Source organism: Nerophis ophidion, linkage group LG17, assembly GCF_033978795.1.
Source record: "Nerophis ophidion isolate RoL-2023_Sa linkage group LG17, RoL_Noph_v1.0, whole genome shotgun sequence".
NCBI classification, from domain to species: domain Eukaryota; kingdom Metazoa; phylum Chordata; class Actinopteri; order Syngnathiformes; family Syngnathidae; genus Nerophis; species Nerophis ophidion.
In genome coordinates this window covers 13566024-13583459 of record NC_084627.1, presented here as the reverse complement: position 1 = coordinate 13583459, position 17436 = coordinate 13566024, and the positions used below count along the sequence as shown (strand labels likewise).

Genomic DNA, 17436 nt, shown 5'->3' with positions numbered 1-17436 from the left:
GAGACAGGGTTAAATCTTTGCTCAATTGAGGAGAGACGTTTTTTGGGCTGCACTCTAATTACAGATTCAAACTTCGCTCTAAACAGACACGCGGCCCCCCACCTTAATATGAAAGTTTAATGTTAGTGCGACCCGCGAGTTGTATATGTATGGCGCTTCACAGTGTTGTGTGCCGGACCGGTAGCTTCCGAAGCACTCCGCCAAAGGGCCGAGCTTCGATACAAAACTGTGGTGCACCGGACCCAAGCACGACAGAGAGTCGCTTAGCGAATCGGACCTGTAACACGTTAGTCGTGATGTCAGCCCGTTCGGGGTTAATTGTGCTACCTCAACTGTAAACGATCCCCCCAACGTTCTGGGTTGCCTACCCCTGCGTTAGTGGAAAAGCGGCAAATGAGTGAAAGCGACAGAGACGTTGCCATGGAGACGAGGGCTTTCTTACGTGCCTGGCTGCAGTCACACCGCGACGCCTGTCCGTCAGTAATAACAGTCCCCGATAACCTGGACCAATTCAAACCGTTGCATTGCCTCACATTACTTAATTCACATTTTGTTCATTTATACTTATGTTTTATTTTGTGTTGAAACTAAAAATAACGTCATTTAAAAATATTTTTTTAAAGAAATCTTTTCTTGCGGCCCAGCCTCACCCAGACTCTGCATCCAGTGGCCCCCGGGTAAATTGAGTTTGAGACCCCTGCTCTAAAGTGCTTCCTCTATTTATTTGGGAGGTCCCTGGTTACATCACAGAAGCTGTCGCTGAGGGAAGGGGGGTAATCTCGACAGCTCCAGTTAGACACAATATACGATTATAAAAGAAATGCAAATGTGTTGACACTGGTGATATCGCCTTGTCTCTGCTCTGTCTGCGTCACGGCGGATTTCGGCCTTGGCAGTCAGCAGGCCGTTCCTGGACACAGACGCTGGTACGAGACTGGCTTGCAACCTTTTGGATTGCCAGCTTTGCACGGACAAAGAAAAATACCACTTCAGCACAATTGATAATAACTATTGCAACAGCCCTTAAGCATAAGAGTTGTGTGATAATATATACATAATTAATCTAACAGTCCGTTATCCAACCAGATTCAGCCTCAGTTAGCTAAATCATCATCATCATCATCATCATCATCATGTCCTTGTATACATCTCTCTAGGTGGAGTAAGGATGACCTACCCAGCTGCTTTGGTGTTGATCGCCCAGAGCCAGCTGCCGGTGGAGCCGCCTCCACCTGCTCCTGCGGCTCAGGGCCTCGCCAGAGAAAACCAGAACCACTGCAGCGTGCCGCTCACGCCGCCAACATCGCCGGAGCAGCCCTGTTCGGGTAAAAAAAACAAATCAAGCGTGCACAAAGCAATACGTGACATGGCGTGTGTACCTCACCTTTCCAGCGGACAGCGGGTTCTTAACGTCCGCCTCCAGCGTCCCGACGCCGGACAGCAACATAGGCGTCGCCAGCCTCAGCCCAAAGCATTCTGGGAAGAAGCTCACCTGTCAGGTGGTGCACCAGGCCTGGAGGGAGTGTTACCTCAGCCAGCCTCATTGCGTGTAAGTGACGTCAAAAGCGCCGCGGCACGGCCGCCTCGCCGCTAAGGAGGCCACCCCTGACGGGCCGAATCTGTTTGCAGACGAAAACAGCCGGCTGACGCCACGCCGAGCAAGGAAGTGGCGAACGGGGTAACGACGTGGGACTTCAATGACGCGGGCGCCAGAGCGCCGTGCAGCTGCTCCAGGTACCACAGAGCTGCCTTCAAAGAGCTGGCACTCTTTGGGGGAATGTACCGTAAAATCTCTAATTATAGCCGCACTGTTTGTCTACCTAAACAGGGGTGTTCATTAGAACCAGTAAAGAGTGGAGAGGTTATTTCTGAAATATTACAACTTTTTAAACGTTATTGATTTTAAAGGCCTACTGAAATGACATTTTTTTATTTAAACGGGGATAGCAGGTCCATTCTATGTGTCATACTTGATCATTTCGCGATATCGCCATATTTTTGCTGAAAGGATTTAGTAGAGAACATCGACGATAAAGTTCGCAACTTTTGGTCGCTAATAAAAAAGCCTTGCCTGTACCGGAAGTAACAGACGATATGCGCGTGACGTCACGGGTTGTGGAGCTCCTCACCTCTGAACATTGTTTACAATCATGGCCACCAGCAGCGAGAGCGATTCGGACCGAGAAAGCGATGATTTCCCCATTAATTTGAGCGAGGATGAGGATGAGTGAGAGTGAAGGACTAGAAAAAAAAAAAAAAGACTATACAGTGGGAGTGATTCAGATGTCATTAGACAAATTTACTAGGATAATTTTGGAAAATCCCTTATCTGCTTATTGTGTTACAAGTGTTTTAGTGAGATTATATGGTCATACCTGTACAACCTGAAGGTCGGCCCTGCACCTTTCTTCGCCACCTTTGCCTCTTCGAAACCCGATCTTTCGAAATGATCGCTGCATAATACACTGTACTTTGTGTGTGTGTGTGGTCCAATCAAACCCTGTTCACTTGACCGCTCTGTTCCATAGTAAAGCTTCACCGTCATCTTTCGGTACTATAAACAATGAAACACCGGCTGTGTTTGTGTTGCTAAAGGCGGTCACATTACACCGCTTCCCACCTACGTCTTTCTTCTTTGACGTCTCCATTATTCATTGAACAAATTGCAAAAGATTCAGCAACACAGATGTCCATAATACTGTGAAATTATGCGATAAAAACAGACAACTTATAGCTGGGAACGGTGCTGGAACAAGATGTCCTCTACAATGCGTGACATCACGCGCACGCGTCATCATACCGTGACGTTTTAGCATGATACTTCTGCGCGAAATTTAAAATTGCAATTTAATAAACTAAACCGGCCGTATTGGCATGTGTTGCAATGTTCTAATTTCATCATTGGTATATAAACTATCAAACTGCGTGGTTGTTAGTAGTGGGTTTCAGTAGACCCTTAATAAGAAAGTGGAAAGGAAGCTGTAAGAATGTAGGGTTGGGCGATATGGTCTAAAATCTATATCGCCATTTACAGTACAGGCCAAAAGTTTGGACACACCTCCTCATTCAATTTGTTTTTCTTTATTTTCATGACTATTTACATTGTAGATTGTCACTGAAGGCATCAAAACTATGAATGAAAACATGTGGAGTTATGTACTTAACAAAAAAAAGGTGAAATAACTGAAACCATGTATTGAAGTGAAGAGAATTATACTTATATAGCGCCTTTCTCTAGTGACTCAAAGCACTTTACATCGTGACACCCAATATCTAAGTTACATTTTCAAACCAGTGTGGGTGGCACTGGGAGCGGGTGGGTGAAGTGTCTTGCCCAAGGACACAACAGCAGTGACTAGGATGGTGGAAGCGGGAATCGAACCTGCAACCCTCAGGTTGCTGGCACGACCACTCCACCAACCGAGCTATATATTATATTGTAGTTTCTTCAAAATAGCCACCCTTTGCTCTGATTACTGCTTTGCACACTCTTGGCATTCTCTTGATGATCCTCAAGCACACCTGTGAAGGGAAAAACATTTCAGGTGATTACCTCTTGAAGCTCATTGAGAGAATGCCAAGAGTGCATAAAACAGTAATCAGATCCAAGGGTGGCTATTTTGAACTAGAATACAATAAAAGTTTTCAGTTATTTCACCTTTTTTGGTAACACTTTAATATGGGGAACAGATTTAAATTAGAGTTATTTGGACACTAGGGGAACATATTGTAAGTACAAAGACTACATTTGGAGTTATTTGGTTGGGGTTAGGGCTTCACGGTGGCAGAGGGGTTAGTGCGTCTGCCTCACAATACCAAGGTCCTGCAGTCCTGGGTTCAAATCCAGGCTCGGGATCTTTCTGTGTGGAGTTTGCATGTTCTCCCCGTGAATGCGTGGGTTCCCTCCGGGTACTCCGGCTTCCTCCCACCTCCAAAGACATGCACCTGGGGATAGGTTGATTGGCAACACTAAATTGGTCCTAATGTTTGAATGTGAGTGTGAATGTTGTCTGTCTATCTGTGTTGGCCCTGCGATGAGGTGGAGACTTGTCCAGGGTGTACCCCGCCTTCCGCCCGATTGTAGCTGAGATAGGCGCCAGCGCCCCCCGCGACCCCGAACGGGAATAAGCGGCACAAAATGGATGGATGGTTGGGGTTAGTGTTGGGGTTAGTAATAAGGCCATGCAGAATAAGGCATTATTAAATACTTAATGACTAATTTTAGAGCCATTATGTTACTAATTTGCATGTTAAAGAGCAACTAATTAACTTAGAATATGTTCCCCGTACTAAAATGTTACCCCTTTTTTTGTTAAGTACATAACTCTACATGTGTTCATTCATTGTTTTGAAGCCTTCAGGGAAAATCTACAATGTAAATAGTCATGAAAATAAAGAAACGAACACAAGTGTGGTTAACAAAAAAAGGTGAAATAGCTGAAAACATGTTTTATATTCTAGTTTCTTCAAAATAGCCACCCTTTGCTCTGATTACTTGTTTGCACACTTTTGCCATTCTCTCCATGAGCTTCAAGAGGTAGTCACCTGGAATGGTTTTCACTTCACAAGTGTGCTTGAAGCTCATCGAGAGAATGCCAAGAGTGTGCAAAGCAGTAATCGGAGCAAAGGGTGGCTATTTTGAAGAAACTAGAATAATAAGAAGAAAAATGCAAAAGTGCAAATTCCAACCAATAAAATACTTTGTATGGTTCTAGACTTACGGTCATTTGAAAACATGACTGCACATTCTAATGGCAGCTACAGTTTTCATCTTAAAGATCTAAAAAAAATGATTTGGGTATCTCCGGTGGGCCGGATTGAAAAGCTTAACATGCGGCCCCCGAGCCCAGGTCTGGTGTAGCATGTTTACCTATTTCGGGACACAGCTGGAATGTGTCGTCAACATGCATTATCACGATAAACCATGGTATAACAAGGTCGATAGATAGATAGATGGATGGATTGATGGATAGGTCTTTATTGTCATTGCACAAGTACAACGAAACATTGTTTTCAGCACAAACCCGTTCAAGATTAGACAAACAAACAGTGTGCAGGGTTACAGAACAGGAACGCTGATGGATCGCCACAAGGCGCCCTTTTAAAAGATGGGGGGAAAAAGGTAAAACACTGGGGAAGGATGAATAAAAAAATACAATCTAGAGTGGGAAAAAAACCTCCAAAGCAAAGCACATATATTACAACGTACGTCTCGAGATATCTAGCAACAAAGGGAAGGGAGTGCGAGGTCATGGTGGTAGGCCGCAGCTCTCAGTCGCTGACCATCCTTTCATCACCCCTATGGGATTTGCGTCGAGGGCGTCGGATTGGGGGGGTGGGGTGTGTATGTGTGGCGTATATTTTTCGTGGATGCATGTTTGTGTAAGCCTGCAGTGTGTCTCTGTTCCGCGGCCTTGATCTTGTGCAGTAGCTAGTCCAAATTCAACAACAGGTGTGTGTCCATGAGAGACAAGAAGGGAGTTTGTTGTGTCTTCGCTGCACTGTCCTTCGAGAGAGTCTCGAAGCCAAATTATCGCCCAAATGTGCATTATACAATGGGGCGAAAAAGTATTTAGTCAGCCACCGATTGTGCAAGTTCTCCCACTTAAAATGATGACAGAGGTCTGTAATTTTCATCATAGGTACACTTCAACTGTGAGAGACAGTGTGGGAAAAAAATCCAGGAATTCACATTGTAGGAATTTTAAAGAATTTATTTGTAAATTATGGTGGAAAATAAGTATTTGGTCAACCATTCAAAACTCTCACTGATTGAAGGAGGTTTTGGCTCAAAATCTCACGATACATGGCCCCATTCATTCTTTCCTTAACACGGATCAATAGTCCTGTCCCCTTAGCAGAAAAACAACCCCAAAGAATGATGTTTCCACCCCCATGCTTCACAGTAGGTGTGGTGTTCTTGGGATGCAACTCAGTAGTCTTCTTCCTCCAAACACGACGAGTTGAGTTTATACCAAAAAGTTCTATTTTGGTTTCATCTGACCACATGCCATTCTCCCAATCCTCTGCTGTATCATCCATGTATCCATTTTGGTACAAACTCAACTTGTCGTGTTTGGATGTAGAAGAATACTGAGTTGCATCCCAAGAACACCATACCTACTGTCGAGCATGGGGGGTGGAAACATCATGCTTTGGGGCTGTTTTTCTGCTAAGGGGACAGGACGATTGATCCGTGTTAAGGAAAGACTGAATGGGGCCATGTATCGTGAGATTTTGAGCCAAAACCTCCTTTGAATGGTTGACCAAATACTTATTTTCCACCATAATTTACAAATAAATTCTTTAAAATTCCTACAATGTGAATTCCTGGATTTTTTTTTTCACATTCCGGTTCTCACAGTTGAAGTGTACCTATGATGAAAAGGACAGACCTCTGTCATCATTTTAAGTGGGAGAACTTGCACAATCGGTGGCTGACTAAATACTTTCTTATATATCGTCTACTTGGTGTAACCGAACAAGGGTGCATTTAATCAATGATACTTTTCCAGGTTGAAGCAACAGAAGGTGACCACCAACACCTCCAACCCTCAAACGAGTGCCAATCCATCCTCCGGATCCTCACTATACCCTCCCTCTTTACCCAAACACAAGAGCAGTGACAAGGCAGACAAGGCTGACAAACAGTCCAAAAGACCATCCACGATCCCCTTCCACCATCGTGTATCTGTCACCCAGGAGACCCCCCTGGAACAGGACTCGCCCGGGGGTCACCAGCTCAGTAGTTTGGTGGCACTGGAGCCTCCCTTCGAGCCTCTCGGCACCATGGCGAGCTGCAAGTATCCCAAACCGCTCTCCAACGACAGGAAAGCTCCGGAGTCCCTTCTCCTGTCGCCGATGTCCCCGCTTCCTCCCACGCTCAGCCCGCATCCCAGGGCGCAGGACCCGGACATGCACATGTGTCCGGAGGCGGCCTCGGGCATGGGGTTCATGACCAGCGAGACGGTGGCGTACACGGCCTTGTTGAAACAGAGGGAGAACGAGGTGGGCTGGTGGAGAGGCTTTAGGACTCCCAGCAGTGATAAGGTGGACTTCAGACCCCCAGAAGTCCTGGCTGATAAACTAGACGAGGGGAAGACGGACACGGTCCCGGACGGAGCGTCGTTAAAGAGGTATGAGACATTTTCTCGGGGACGGTGTTACTTACTTTTGTGGGTTCTTCCGAGGATGTTGTAGTCGTAATGATTTGTGCAGTCCTTTGAGACATTTGTGATTTGGGGCTATGTAAATAAACATTGATTGACCTGGGGATTGGCAACACTAAATTGGCCCTAGTGTGTGAATGTGAGTGTGAATGTTGTCTGTCTATCTGTGTTGGCCCTGCGATGAGGTGGCGACTTGTCCAGGGTGTACCCCGCCTTCCGCCCGATTGTAGCTGAGATAGGCGCCAGCGCCCCCCGCGACCCCAAAAGGGAATAAGCGGTAGAAAATGGATGGGGATGGATGATTGATTGACTTAAAGTCATGTTAGTAATGTCGCACTAGGGCAGTGTTTTTCAACCTTTTCTGAAGCAAATTTTCATTGAAAAAAGGAAAAATGAAATTCAACAGCTGATATTGACAGTAAAAAGTCGTTCTCACAATTGTTGGACATGAATTCAAACCATAACCAAGCATGCATCGCTATAGCTCTTGTCTCAAGGTAGGTGTACTGTCACCACCTGTCACATCACACCCTGTGTCGTGTTTTAGTTCTTGTCCAGCTCTTCTATTTTGTCATGTCATGTACGGATGCACTTTGTGGACGCCGTCTGCTGCTTCCACACTCTGTAAGTCTTTGCTGTCGTCCAGTATTCTTTTTTTTGTTTACTTTGCAGCCTTCGTTTAGCATAGCCATCCCTAAGCTTCACTGCCTTTTCTTAGCGGCACTCGTCTTTTGTTTGTTTTTGGTTTGAGCGTTAGATACCTTTTTACCTGCACGCTGCCTCCTGCATATTGTAAACAAGACAAACCATGTCCCCGACATCTAAAAAGCAATTAGCTACTGGCTGCCACCTACTGATATGCCGAGCTCTAGACCAGGGGTCACCAACGCGGTGCCCGTAAGGACAAGATGAGTCGCCCACTGGCCTGTTCTAAAAATAACTCAAATAGCAGCACTTACCAGTGAGCTGCCTCTATTTTTTTTCATTGTATTAATTTTCTAGCAAGCTGGTCTCGCTTTCCTCGACATTTTTAATTCTAAGAGAGACAAAACTCAAATAGAATTTGAAAATCCAAGAAAATATTTTAAAGACTTGGTCTTCACTTGTTTAAATAAATTCATTTATTTTTTCACTTTGCTTCTTATAACTTTCAGGAAGACAATTTTAGGGAAAAAATACAACCTTAAAAATGATTTTAGGATTTTTAAACACATATACCTTTTCACCTTTTAAATTCCTTCCTCTTGTTTCCTGACAATTTAAATCAATGTTTAAGTTTTTGTTTTTTTTTGTAAAGAATAAAAAATACATTTTAATTCAATTCTTCATTTTAGCGTCTGTTTTTTCGACGAAGACTATTTGTGAAATATTTCTTCAAACCTATTATGATTAAAATTCAAAAAAATTATTCTGGCAAATCTAGAAAATCTGTAGAATAAAATTTAAATCTTATTTCAAAGTCATTTGAATTTTATTTTAAAATTTTTGTTCTGGAAAATCTAGAAGAAATAATGATTTGTCTTTGTTAGAAATATAGCTTGGTCCAATTTGTTATATATTCTAACAAAGTGCAGATTGGATTTTAAACTATTTAAAGCATGTCATCAAAATTTTAAAATTAATCTTAATCAGGAAAAATTACTAATGATGTTCCATAAATTATTTTTTAAATTTTTTCAAAAAGATTCGAATTAGCTAGTTTTTCTATTCATTTTTTTCCAGTTGAATTTTAAAGAGTCGAAATTGAAGATAAACTAAGTTTCAAAATGAAATTTTAATTTTTTTTCGTGTTTTCTCCTCTTTCAAACCGTTCAATTAAGCTTTTTTTTCATTATTCCGTAAAAGGAAAAAAAATGTACGACGGAATGACAGACAGAAATACCCTTTTTTTATATATAAATGTGTTTATTAAAGGTAAATTGAGCAAATTGGCTCTTTCTGGCAATTTATTTAAGTGTGTATCAAGCTGGTAGCCCTTCGCATTAATCAGTACCCAATAAGTAGCTCTTGGTTTCAAAAAGGTTGGTGACCCCTGGTCTAGACAGTACAGACACTTAACAACAGCACATTTGCGGATTATAATTACCGGTTTGCAAAAAATTTTAGGTGAAATGACATCATCACGGCACACCAGACAATATCTCATGAGTGCCGCGGCACAGTGGTTGAAAAACACTACACTAGAGAATGTTGTGGGTTTTGAACAAATACAACTTGAAGCAATACAACCATAACAGGTTTCTTTGGCTCCCCCTGCAGGTGTTATGATGTTATTTATTTTTGAGCCACCAAGTGCATGGTGTAAACACTCTTTCAAAAAGCTGGCTTTTCAATTGTTGTCCTTTTTAAAATACCTTAAAAAATGTCCTCACATTGATTGAATGTTTTTTGTGATATATATAAATATTTTGTAAGTAAGTTTTTATCTGGAAATGAACCCTACAGGCAACCTAAGGAAACATATTTATTTTTGATTTTCAGTATATGGGCCAGTTTTATGACAAGTGGCCAAAGTTAGCTTTTTTTTTACTATACATCCATCCATTTTCTACCGTTTGTCCCTTTTGGGGGTCACGGGGGGGTGCTGGAGCCTATCCCAGCTGCACATGGGCAGAAGGCGGTGTACACCTTGGACAAGTCGCCACCACGGGGCCAAGGCAAGACAGACAATATTCACATTCTAGGGCCAATTTACACGCAAAGTCAGCACTGAGAGATCCCGAGCCCGGGATCGAACCAAAGACCTTTGTATTGTGAGGCACAGGTACTAACCCCTTTTCCACCGTGCTGCCCCTGTTTTTTATTATTTGTTTCAAATTCCTTGCACCCCAAGATGAATAGAATAGAAAAGTCCATTATATGTTTACACTCTTTACGGACTAGACCGTTTTTGGTCCCACTTACACCCAGTAAGGCCACTTTTTAACTTTTTTATTTTTTATATATTTTTTTTATAGATACCATTTCGCAAACTAGGAATACAATGTTTTATTTTTTATTTTTAGAGAATTAGATTTTTGCCATCATAATTGATAAAAAGCAGTCCATAAACCAAATTATATTTCCAAATGTATCATTTTTAATATTAAAAAAGTAGTGTTATTTTTTAAACAGTTTTTGGAGTATTTTCTCAATCAAGACATTAATGACCTCAACCCACTTATCTCAGTTTAGATCAAATGTTGGGAAAATGTTGCATATTTTATGTTTTTTTTTGTTTTTGTTTTTTTCGATTGAAAAAATCAGTGTCTTATGACAAAAAGGGCAAGCGTTGCTATTAATGGTTTATTGACTTTTAATTATTTTTAAACAAAGACTAAATACCGTACGAACAACAAATCATCTGTTTAAGCGCATAAGTCTTTTTTTGTACTTTACAAAAGGTAAACTTGGTCGGTTATAGGCTACTAGGCGCTAGCGGCTACACAACAGCTAAGCATACAATAGCGCTCTAACTCGACATGTCTTTCATTGAACAATACTTCAGTCTAAAACGTCACGTTTTGTCAAAATAAACAATTATAATTGCATATTACTGGCGTACCAGTTTTGTTGACTAAAAGTTTTCGTCTTCAATATAGTCAACGACCTATTTTCCTCTGACTAAAATAGGACGATAAGGAGTAAAATGCAAATGCACGTTGACCAAAACAATGACAAAATGAATTGACATTTTAGTTGACAAATACAAACGAGACCAAAATAATTAACTGACACAAAATCCAATCAGTCTGTGATGAGGTGGCGACTTGTCCAGGGTGCACACTGCCTTCCCCCGAATGCAGCTGAGCTAAGCTCCAGCACCACCCCGTGACCTCGAAAGAAACAAGCGGTAGCAAATGGATGGATGGATGGATGGAATAAAAATCCAATCAGTGTGAATGTTGTCTAAATGTGTTGGCCCTGCGATGAGGTGGCGACTTGTCCAGGGTGTACACTGCCTTCCGCCCGAATGCAGCTGAGCTAAGCTCCAGCACCACCCCGTGACCTCGAAAGAAACAAGCGGTAGAAAATGGATGGATGTATGGATGAAAAATCCAATCAGTGTGAATGTTGTCTATATGTGTTGGACCTGCGATGAGGTGGCGACTTGTCCAGGGTACACCCTGCTTTCTGCCTGAATGCAGCTGAGATAAGCTACAGCACCACCCCGTGACCCCGAACGGGATAAGCGGTAGAAAATGGACGGATGGATGTAAAATCCAATCAGTGTGAATGTTGTCTAAATGTGTTGGCCCTGCGATGAGGTGGCGACTTGTCCAGGGTGTACACTGCCTTCCGCCCGAATGCAGCTGAGCAAAGCTCCAGCATCACCCCGTGACCTCGAGAGAGACAAGCGGTAGAAAATGGATGGATGGATGGATGAAAAATCCAATCAGTGTGAATGTTGTCTATATGTGTTGGACCTGCGATGAGGTTGCGACTTGTCCACGGTGTACACTGCCTTCCGCCCGAATGCAGCTGACATAGGCTACAGCACCACCCCGTGACCTCTAAAGAGACAAGCGGTAGAAAATGGATGGATGGATGGATGAAAAATCCAATCAGTGTGAATGTTGTCTATATGTGTTGGACCTGCGATGAGGTGGCGACTTGTCCACGGTGTACACTGCCTTCCGCCCGAATGCAGCTGAGCTAAGCTCCAACACCACCCCGTGACCCCGAACGGGAATAGCGGTAGAAAATGGACGGATGGATGTAAAATCCAATCAGTGTGAATGTTGTCTAAATGTGTTGGCCCTGCGATGAGGTGGCGACTTGTCCAGGGTGTACACTGCCTTCCGCCCAAATGCAGCTGAGCTAAGCTCCAGCACCACCCCGTGACCTCGAAAGAAACAAGCGGTAGAAAATGTATGGATGAAAAATCCAATCAGTGTGAATGTTGTCTATATGTGTTGGACCTGCGATGAGGTGGCGACTTGTCCAGGGTGTACCCCGCCTCCCGCCCGAATGCAGCTGAGATAAGCTCCAGCACCACCCCGTGACCTCGAAAGAGACAAGCGGTAGAAAATGGACGGATGGATGTAAAATCCAATCAGTGTGAATGTTGTCTAAATGTGTTGGCCCTGCGATGAGGTGGCGACTTGTCCAAGGTGTACACTGCCTTCCGCCTGAATGCAGCTGAGATAGGCTACAGCACCACTCCGCGACCCCGAACGGGACAAGCGGTAGAAAATGGATGGATGTATGGATGAAAAATCCAATCAGTGTGAATGTTGTCTATATGCGTTGGCCCTGCGATGAGGTGGCGACTTGTCCAGGGTGTACACTGCCTTCCGCCCGAATGCAGCTGAGCTAAGTTCCAGCACCACCCCGTGACCCCGAAAGGGTCAAGCGGTAGGAAATGGATGGATGGATATTATTTTATCATCATATACCACTAAAAGATTGATCCGTGATCGACCATACCTAAAAACCTGCTCAGAGGCCTAGTGGTTAGAGTGTCCGCCCTGGGATCGGTAGGTCGTGAGTTCAAACCCCGGCCGAGATTTACCAAAGACCATAAAAACGGGACCCATTACCTCAGCATCAAGGGTTGGAATTGGGGGTTAAATGAAAACCAAAATGATTCCAGAGCGTGGCCACAGTTGCTGCTCACTGCTCCCCTCACCTCCCAAGGGTGGAATAAGGAGATGGGTCAAATGCTGAGGGTAATTTCCCCACACCTAGTGTGTGTGTGTGTGTGTGTGTGTGTGTGTGTGTGTGCGTGTGTGTGTGTGTGTGTGTGACTATCAGTGGTATTTTAACTTTAAACTTTTAACACGACATTGACAAAGAAGTTACTCGGTCTTGTAACTGATGGCAAATGTCTCCCCTAGACTTTACACGCAGACGCACAAGAGATTTAAGATCTCAGACGAGAGGGTGCGGGACCATGTCCAAACCCTGGGCCTGCTCCAGCAGCCGGGTGCGGAGGCACTGCGCGAGCCAGGAGATGATCCTTACGACTTTAAGGAAGGCGACATCGAGTACACTTTCTCCTCCTCCAAGAGATTAAAGAGTCAAGGGCGGGAATCCAGCAAGCGAGCCAAGGTACCCAAAGGCCTCGCAACTCATGTTTGGAAAGTTTGCCTGTGAAGTTGAAGTTGAATTCCTCCCAATCGCCAGGGTGACGAGATCAACAGCAACGGGACGCTGCCGGATGGAAAAGACGCCATGTCCATTTTTAACTCCGCCCCCAAATCAGGTGGGATCTCAAACATCACATTAAAAACCACTCCGCAGTAGTTTGTTGTCGTTTTTTTGACCTTTTTTTTTTTTTCTTTCTGTGGGTTCCTTTTCAGACGAGTCCAGTCAGGACGACAGCGCCGCCAAAGCCAATCCTTCGCTGACCAGAGAAAAAGATCTGGTGGTCAACATTTCCGACCTGGACAACATATTTGATGAAGATGAGGAAGAGCTCGGGGTGAGCTATGGCCAGCAAGCATGGAAGTGGAGTGAAGTGAATTATATTTATATAGCGCTTTTCTCAAGTGACTCAAAGCGCTTTACATAGTGACACCCAATATCTAAGTTACGTTTAAACCAGTGTGGGTGGCACTGGGAGCAGGTGGGTAAAGTGTCTTGCCCAAGGACACAACGGCAGTAACTAGGATGGCACAAGTGGGAACCCGAACCCCTCCCTAGGGAGGTGTTTAGGGCACTTCCATTCGGTAGGAGGCCACAGGGAAGACCCAGGACACGTTGGGAAGACTATGTCTCCCGGCTGGCCTGGGAACGCCTCGGGATCCCCCGGGAAGAGCTAGACGAAGTGGCTGGGGAGAGGGAAGTCTGGGTTTCCCTGCTTAGGCTGCTGCCCCCGCGACCCGACCTCGGATAAGCGGAAGATGATGGATGGATGGAAGTGGGAATCGAACCTGCAACCCTCAAGTTACCGGCACGGCCACTCTACCAACCGAGCTATACATATGGATAAATGTTATTCCCGGTCTTTACAAAGTCAGACTATAGTTTAAACAAACCCTGTTTCCATATGAGTTGGGAAATTGTGTTAGATGTAAATATAAACGGAATACAACGATTTGCAAAATATTTTTAACCCATATTCAGTTGAATATGCTACAAAGACGACATATTTGATGTTCAAACTGATAAACATTTGTTTGTTGTTGCGAATAATCATTAACTTTAGAATTTGATGCCAGCAACACGTGACCAAGAAATTGGGAAAGGTGGCAAAAAATACTGATAAGGTTGAGGAATGCTCATCAAACACTTATTTGGAACATCCCACAGGTGTGCAGGCTAATTGGGAACAGGTGGGTGCCATGATTGGGTATAAAAAAAGCTTCCCAGAAAATGCTCAGTCTTTCACAAGAACGGATGGGGCGAGGTACACCCCTTTGTCCACAACTGCGTGAGCAAATAGTCAAACAGTTTAAGAACAACGTTTCTCAAAGTGCAATTGCAAGGAATTTAGGGATTTCAACATCTACGGTCCATAATATCATCAAAAGGTTCAGAGAATCTGGAGAAATCACTCCTTGTAGGCGGCATGGCCGGAAACCAACATTGAATTACCATGACCTTCGATCACTCAGACAGCACTGTGTCAAGAACCGACATCAATCTCTAAAGGATATCACCACATGGGCTCAGGAACACTTCAGAGAACCACTGTCACTAAATACAGTTTGTCGCTACATCTGTAAGTGCAAGTTAAAGCTCTACTATGCAAACCGAAAGCCATTTATCAACAACAACCAGAAACGCCGCTGGCTTCTCTGGGCCTGAGATCATCTAAGATGGACTGATGCAAAGTGGAAAAGTGTTCTGTGGTCTGACGAGTCCACATTTCAAATAGTTTTTGGAAATATTCGACATCGTGTCATCTGGACCAAAGGGGAAGCGAACCATCCAGATTGTTATCGACGCAAAGTTCACCCCCATACCATCTGTGATGGTATGGGGGTGCATTAGTGCCCAAGGCATGGGTAACTTACACATCTGTGAAGGCACCATTAATGCTGAAAGGTACATACAGGTTTTGGAACAACATATGCTGCCATCTAAGCGCCGTCTTTTTCATGGACGCCCCTCCTTATTTCAGCAAGACAATGCCAAGCCACATTCAGCATGTGTTACAACAGCGTGGCTTGGTAAAAAAAAAAGAGTGTGGGTACTTTCCTGGCCCGCCTGCAGTCCAGACCTGTCTCCCTTCGAAAATGTGTGGCGCATTATGAAGCGTAAAATACGACAGCGGAGACCCCGGACTGTTGAACGACTGAAGCTCTACATAAAACAAGAATGGGAAATAATTCCACTTTCAAAGCTTCAACAATTAGTTTCCTCGTTTTCCAAACGTTTATTGAGTGTTGTTAAAAGAAAAGGTGATGTAACACAGTGGTGAACATGCCCTTTCCCAACTACTTTGGCACGTGTTGCAGCCATGAAATTATAAGTTAATTATTATTAGCAAAACAAAATAGAGTTTATGAGTTTGAACATCCAATATCTTGTCTTTGTAGCGCATTCAACTGAATATGGGTTGAAAAGGATTTCCAAAACATTTTATTCCGTTTATATTTACATCTAACACCATTTCCCAGATCCTGTGGAAACGGGGTTTGTACTATATGCGACACATACAAGCGAATGCAACGCATACTTGGTCAACAGCCATACAGGTCACACTGAGGGTGGCAGTATAAACAAATTTAACACTGTTACAAATATGCGCCATACTGTGAACCCACACCAAACATGAATGACAAACATTTCAGGAGAACATCCGCTCCGTAATACAACATAAACACAACCGAAAAAATACCCAGAACCCCTTGTTGCACTAACTCTACAATATACACCCCGCTACCACCAAACCCCCCATCCTACATCTAACGAATTCGGAGGTCTCAAGGTTGGCAAGTATGCTCACCTGTCACTGTTTTCAAGGCCGGTCCTTGCACACCCCGTTCCGCGGCAGGCCCGCAGGCCACGCTCCCCTCCACAATAGTGTACAATTTGTATTAGGAGTCATCTCACAGTATATTTTTAGAAATATATTGTTATTTTTTTCCTTGTTCAAAAGGCAGAAAGGAATCGCTTGATCCTCTAACATTAGGTGCATCCATTTCTAGACGGTGTACCCCAACCAGCACTCAACCAAACCAGCAGTATCTACAGAAGATCGTCCTTTGGGGAAAGAAGGCCGAGCGGCAGTACCGTATCCATCGAGTGAGTTCCAGCTTGATCTACTCGGTCATATTTAATGCCGTCAAGCATTTAGCCACCATCCATCCTCCATTTTCCACCTCAGCAGTAGCAGACCTCCAGCGTATGTTCCCCACCCCGCCCTCGCTGGAGCAGCATCCGGCCTTCTCTCCCATCATGACGTACCGCGACACCCCCAGCCAGGAGCCCCCGCCGCCCAGCGGCGCGGCCGACCACCTTCTGCCGGCAGCCAACAGCCAGCTACCGGAATTTCGGACGGAGACGGAGGAGGGCATGGCTAGTCCCCGACAAGACGACTACAAGGTGAGTAAGCATAAATGCTCCCAAAGGGTTCGAGACATTTTGGTCAATGCTATGTTTGTCTCCTCTGCTCTAGACGCAGGTGGTCTCCTCCATGTTCGCCCCACTCTCCTGTCTACCCAGTCAGACCTTAGCGCCGCTCAAGATACCCGAGCAGTGCTACTACCGCCCGTCCTGGGTCGTCCTACCCAAAATGGAGCACATCCCAGCTCACGTCTTACACGCGCAGAGCAACGCATTCATCAGGGATGGATACATGTGAGTCACCTGTGATGATGCAGAGAAATTATTTATAAAATGTCTTTGTTGACTTAAAGCAGGGGTCGGGAACCTTTTTGGCTGAGAGAGCCAAAATGCCAAATATTTTAAAACATATTTCCGTAAGAGCCATATAACCTAAACACGTGCATTTTTAAGTAAGACCAACATTTCTAGAGTATAATAGGTCTCTTATTCTTTGTAATAACATTATTATTCTAAAGCTAACTGTGGTGGGGGCGTGGCCTGCGGGCCTGCAGCGACAGGTGCGTAGACGGCCCACCTGGGCCTTGTTGTCTAATCACCCGTCGCTCTGTCATAAGCAGCAGCCAGGAGGAGAGACCGGGTTAGGGCTGGAAATACAATTGCTGGAAAACAACTGAGAGACTTATTGAATGCCATCTCCGGGTTGGGGAGGAGACCCTGCCCCAAGTGGAGGAGTTCAAGTACCTAGGAGTCTTGTTCATTAGTGAGAGAAGAGTGGATCGTGAGATCGACAGGCGGATCGGTGCGGCGTCTTCAGTAATGCGGACGT

The 17436-nt window shown here is 44.4% G+C and overlaps 1 protein-coding gene across 2 annotated transcripts in view; it reads left to right on the top strand.

Annotated features, from left to right (window-relative positions):
• Nucleotides 1–17436, top strand: part of LOC133536118 (mediator of RNA polymerase II transcription subunit 13-like) — a 330745-nt gene that overhangs the window by 276590 nt on the left and 36719 nt on the right. Inside the window, exons 7-16 of one of the 2 annotated variants that reach the window (XM_061876329.1) lie at nt 1158–1325; nt 1393–1549; nt 1630–1734; nt 6516–7136; nt 12989–13202; nt 13278–13356; nt 13454–13575; nt 16250–16346; nt 16432–16646; nt 16720–16901. In XM_061876329.1, the coding sequence (XP_061732313.1) occupies nt 1158–1325; nt 1393–1549; nt 1630–1734; nt 6516–7136; nt 12989–13202; nt 13278–13356; nt 13454–13575; nt 16250–16346; nt 16432–16646; nt 16720–16901 (1960 nt within the window). Of the gene's footprint in view, nt 1–1157; nt 1326–1392; nt 1550–1629; nt 1735–6515; nt 7137–12988; nt 13203–13277; nt 13357–13453; nt 13576–16249; nt 16347–16428; nt 16647–16719; nt 16902–17436 lie in introns of both variants that reach the window. The other variant, XM_061876328.1, reaches the window with a different exon arrangement.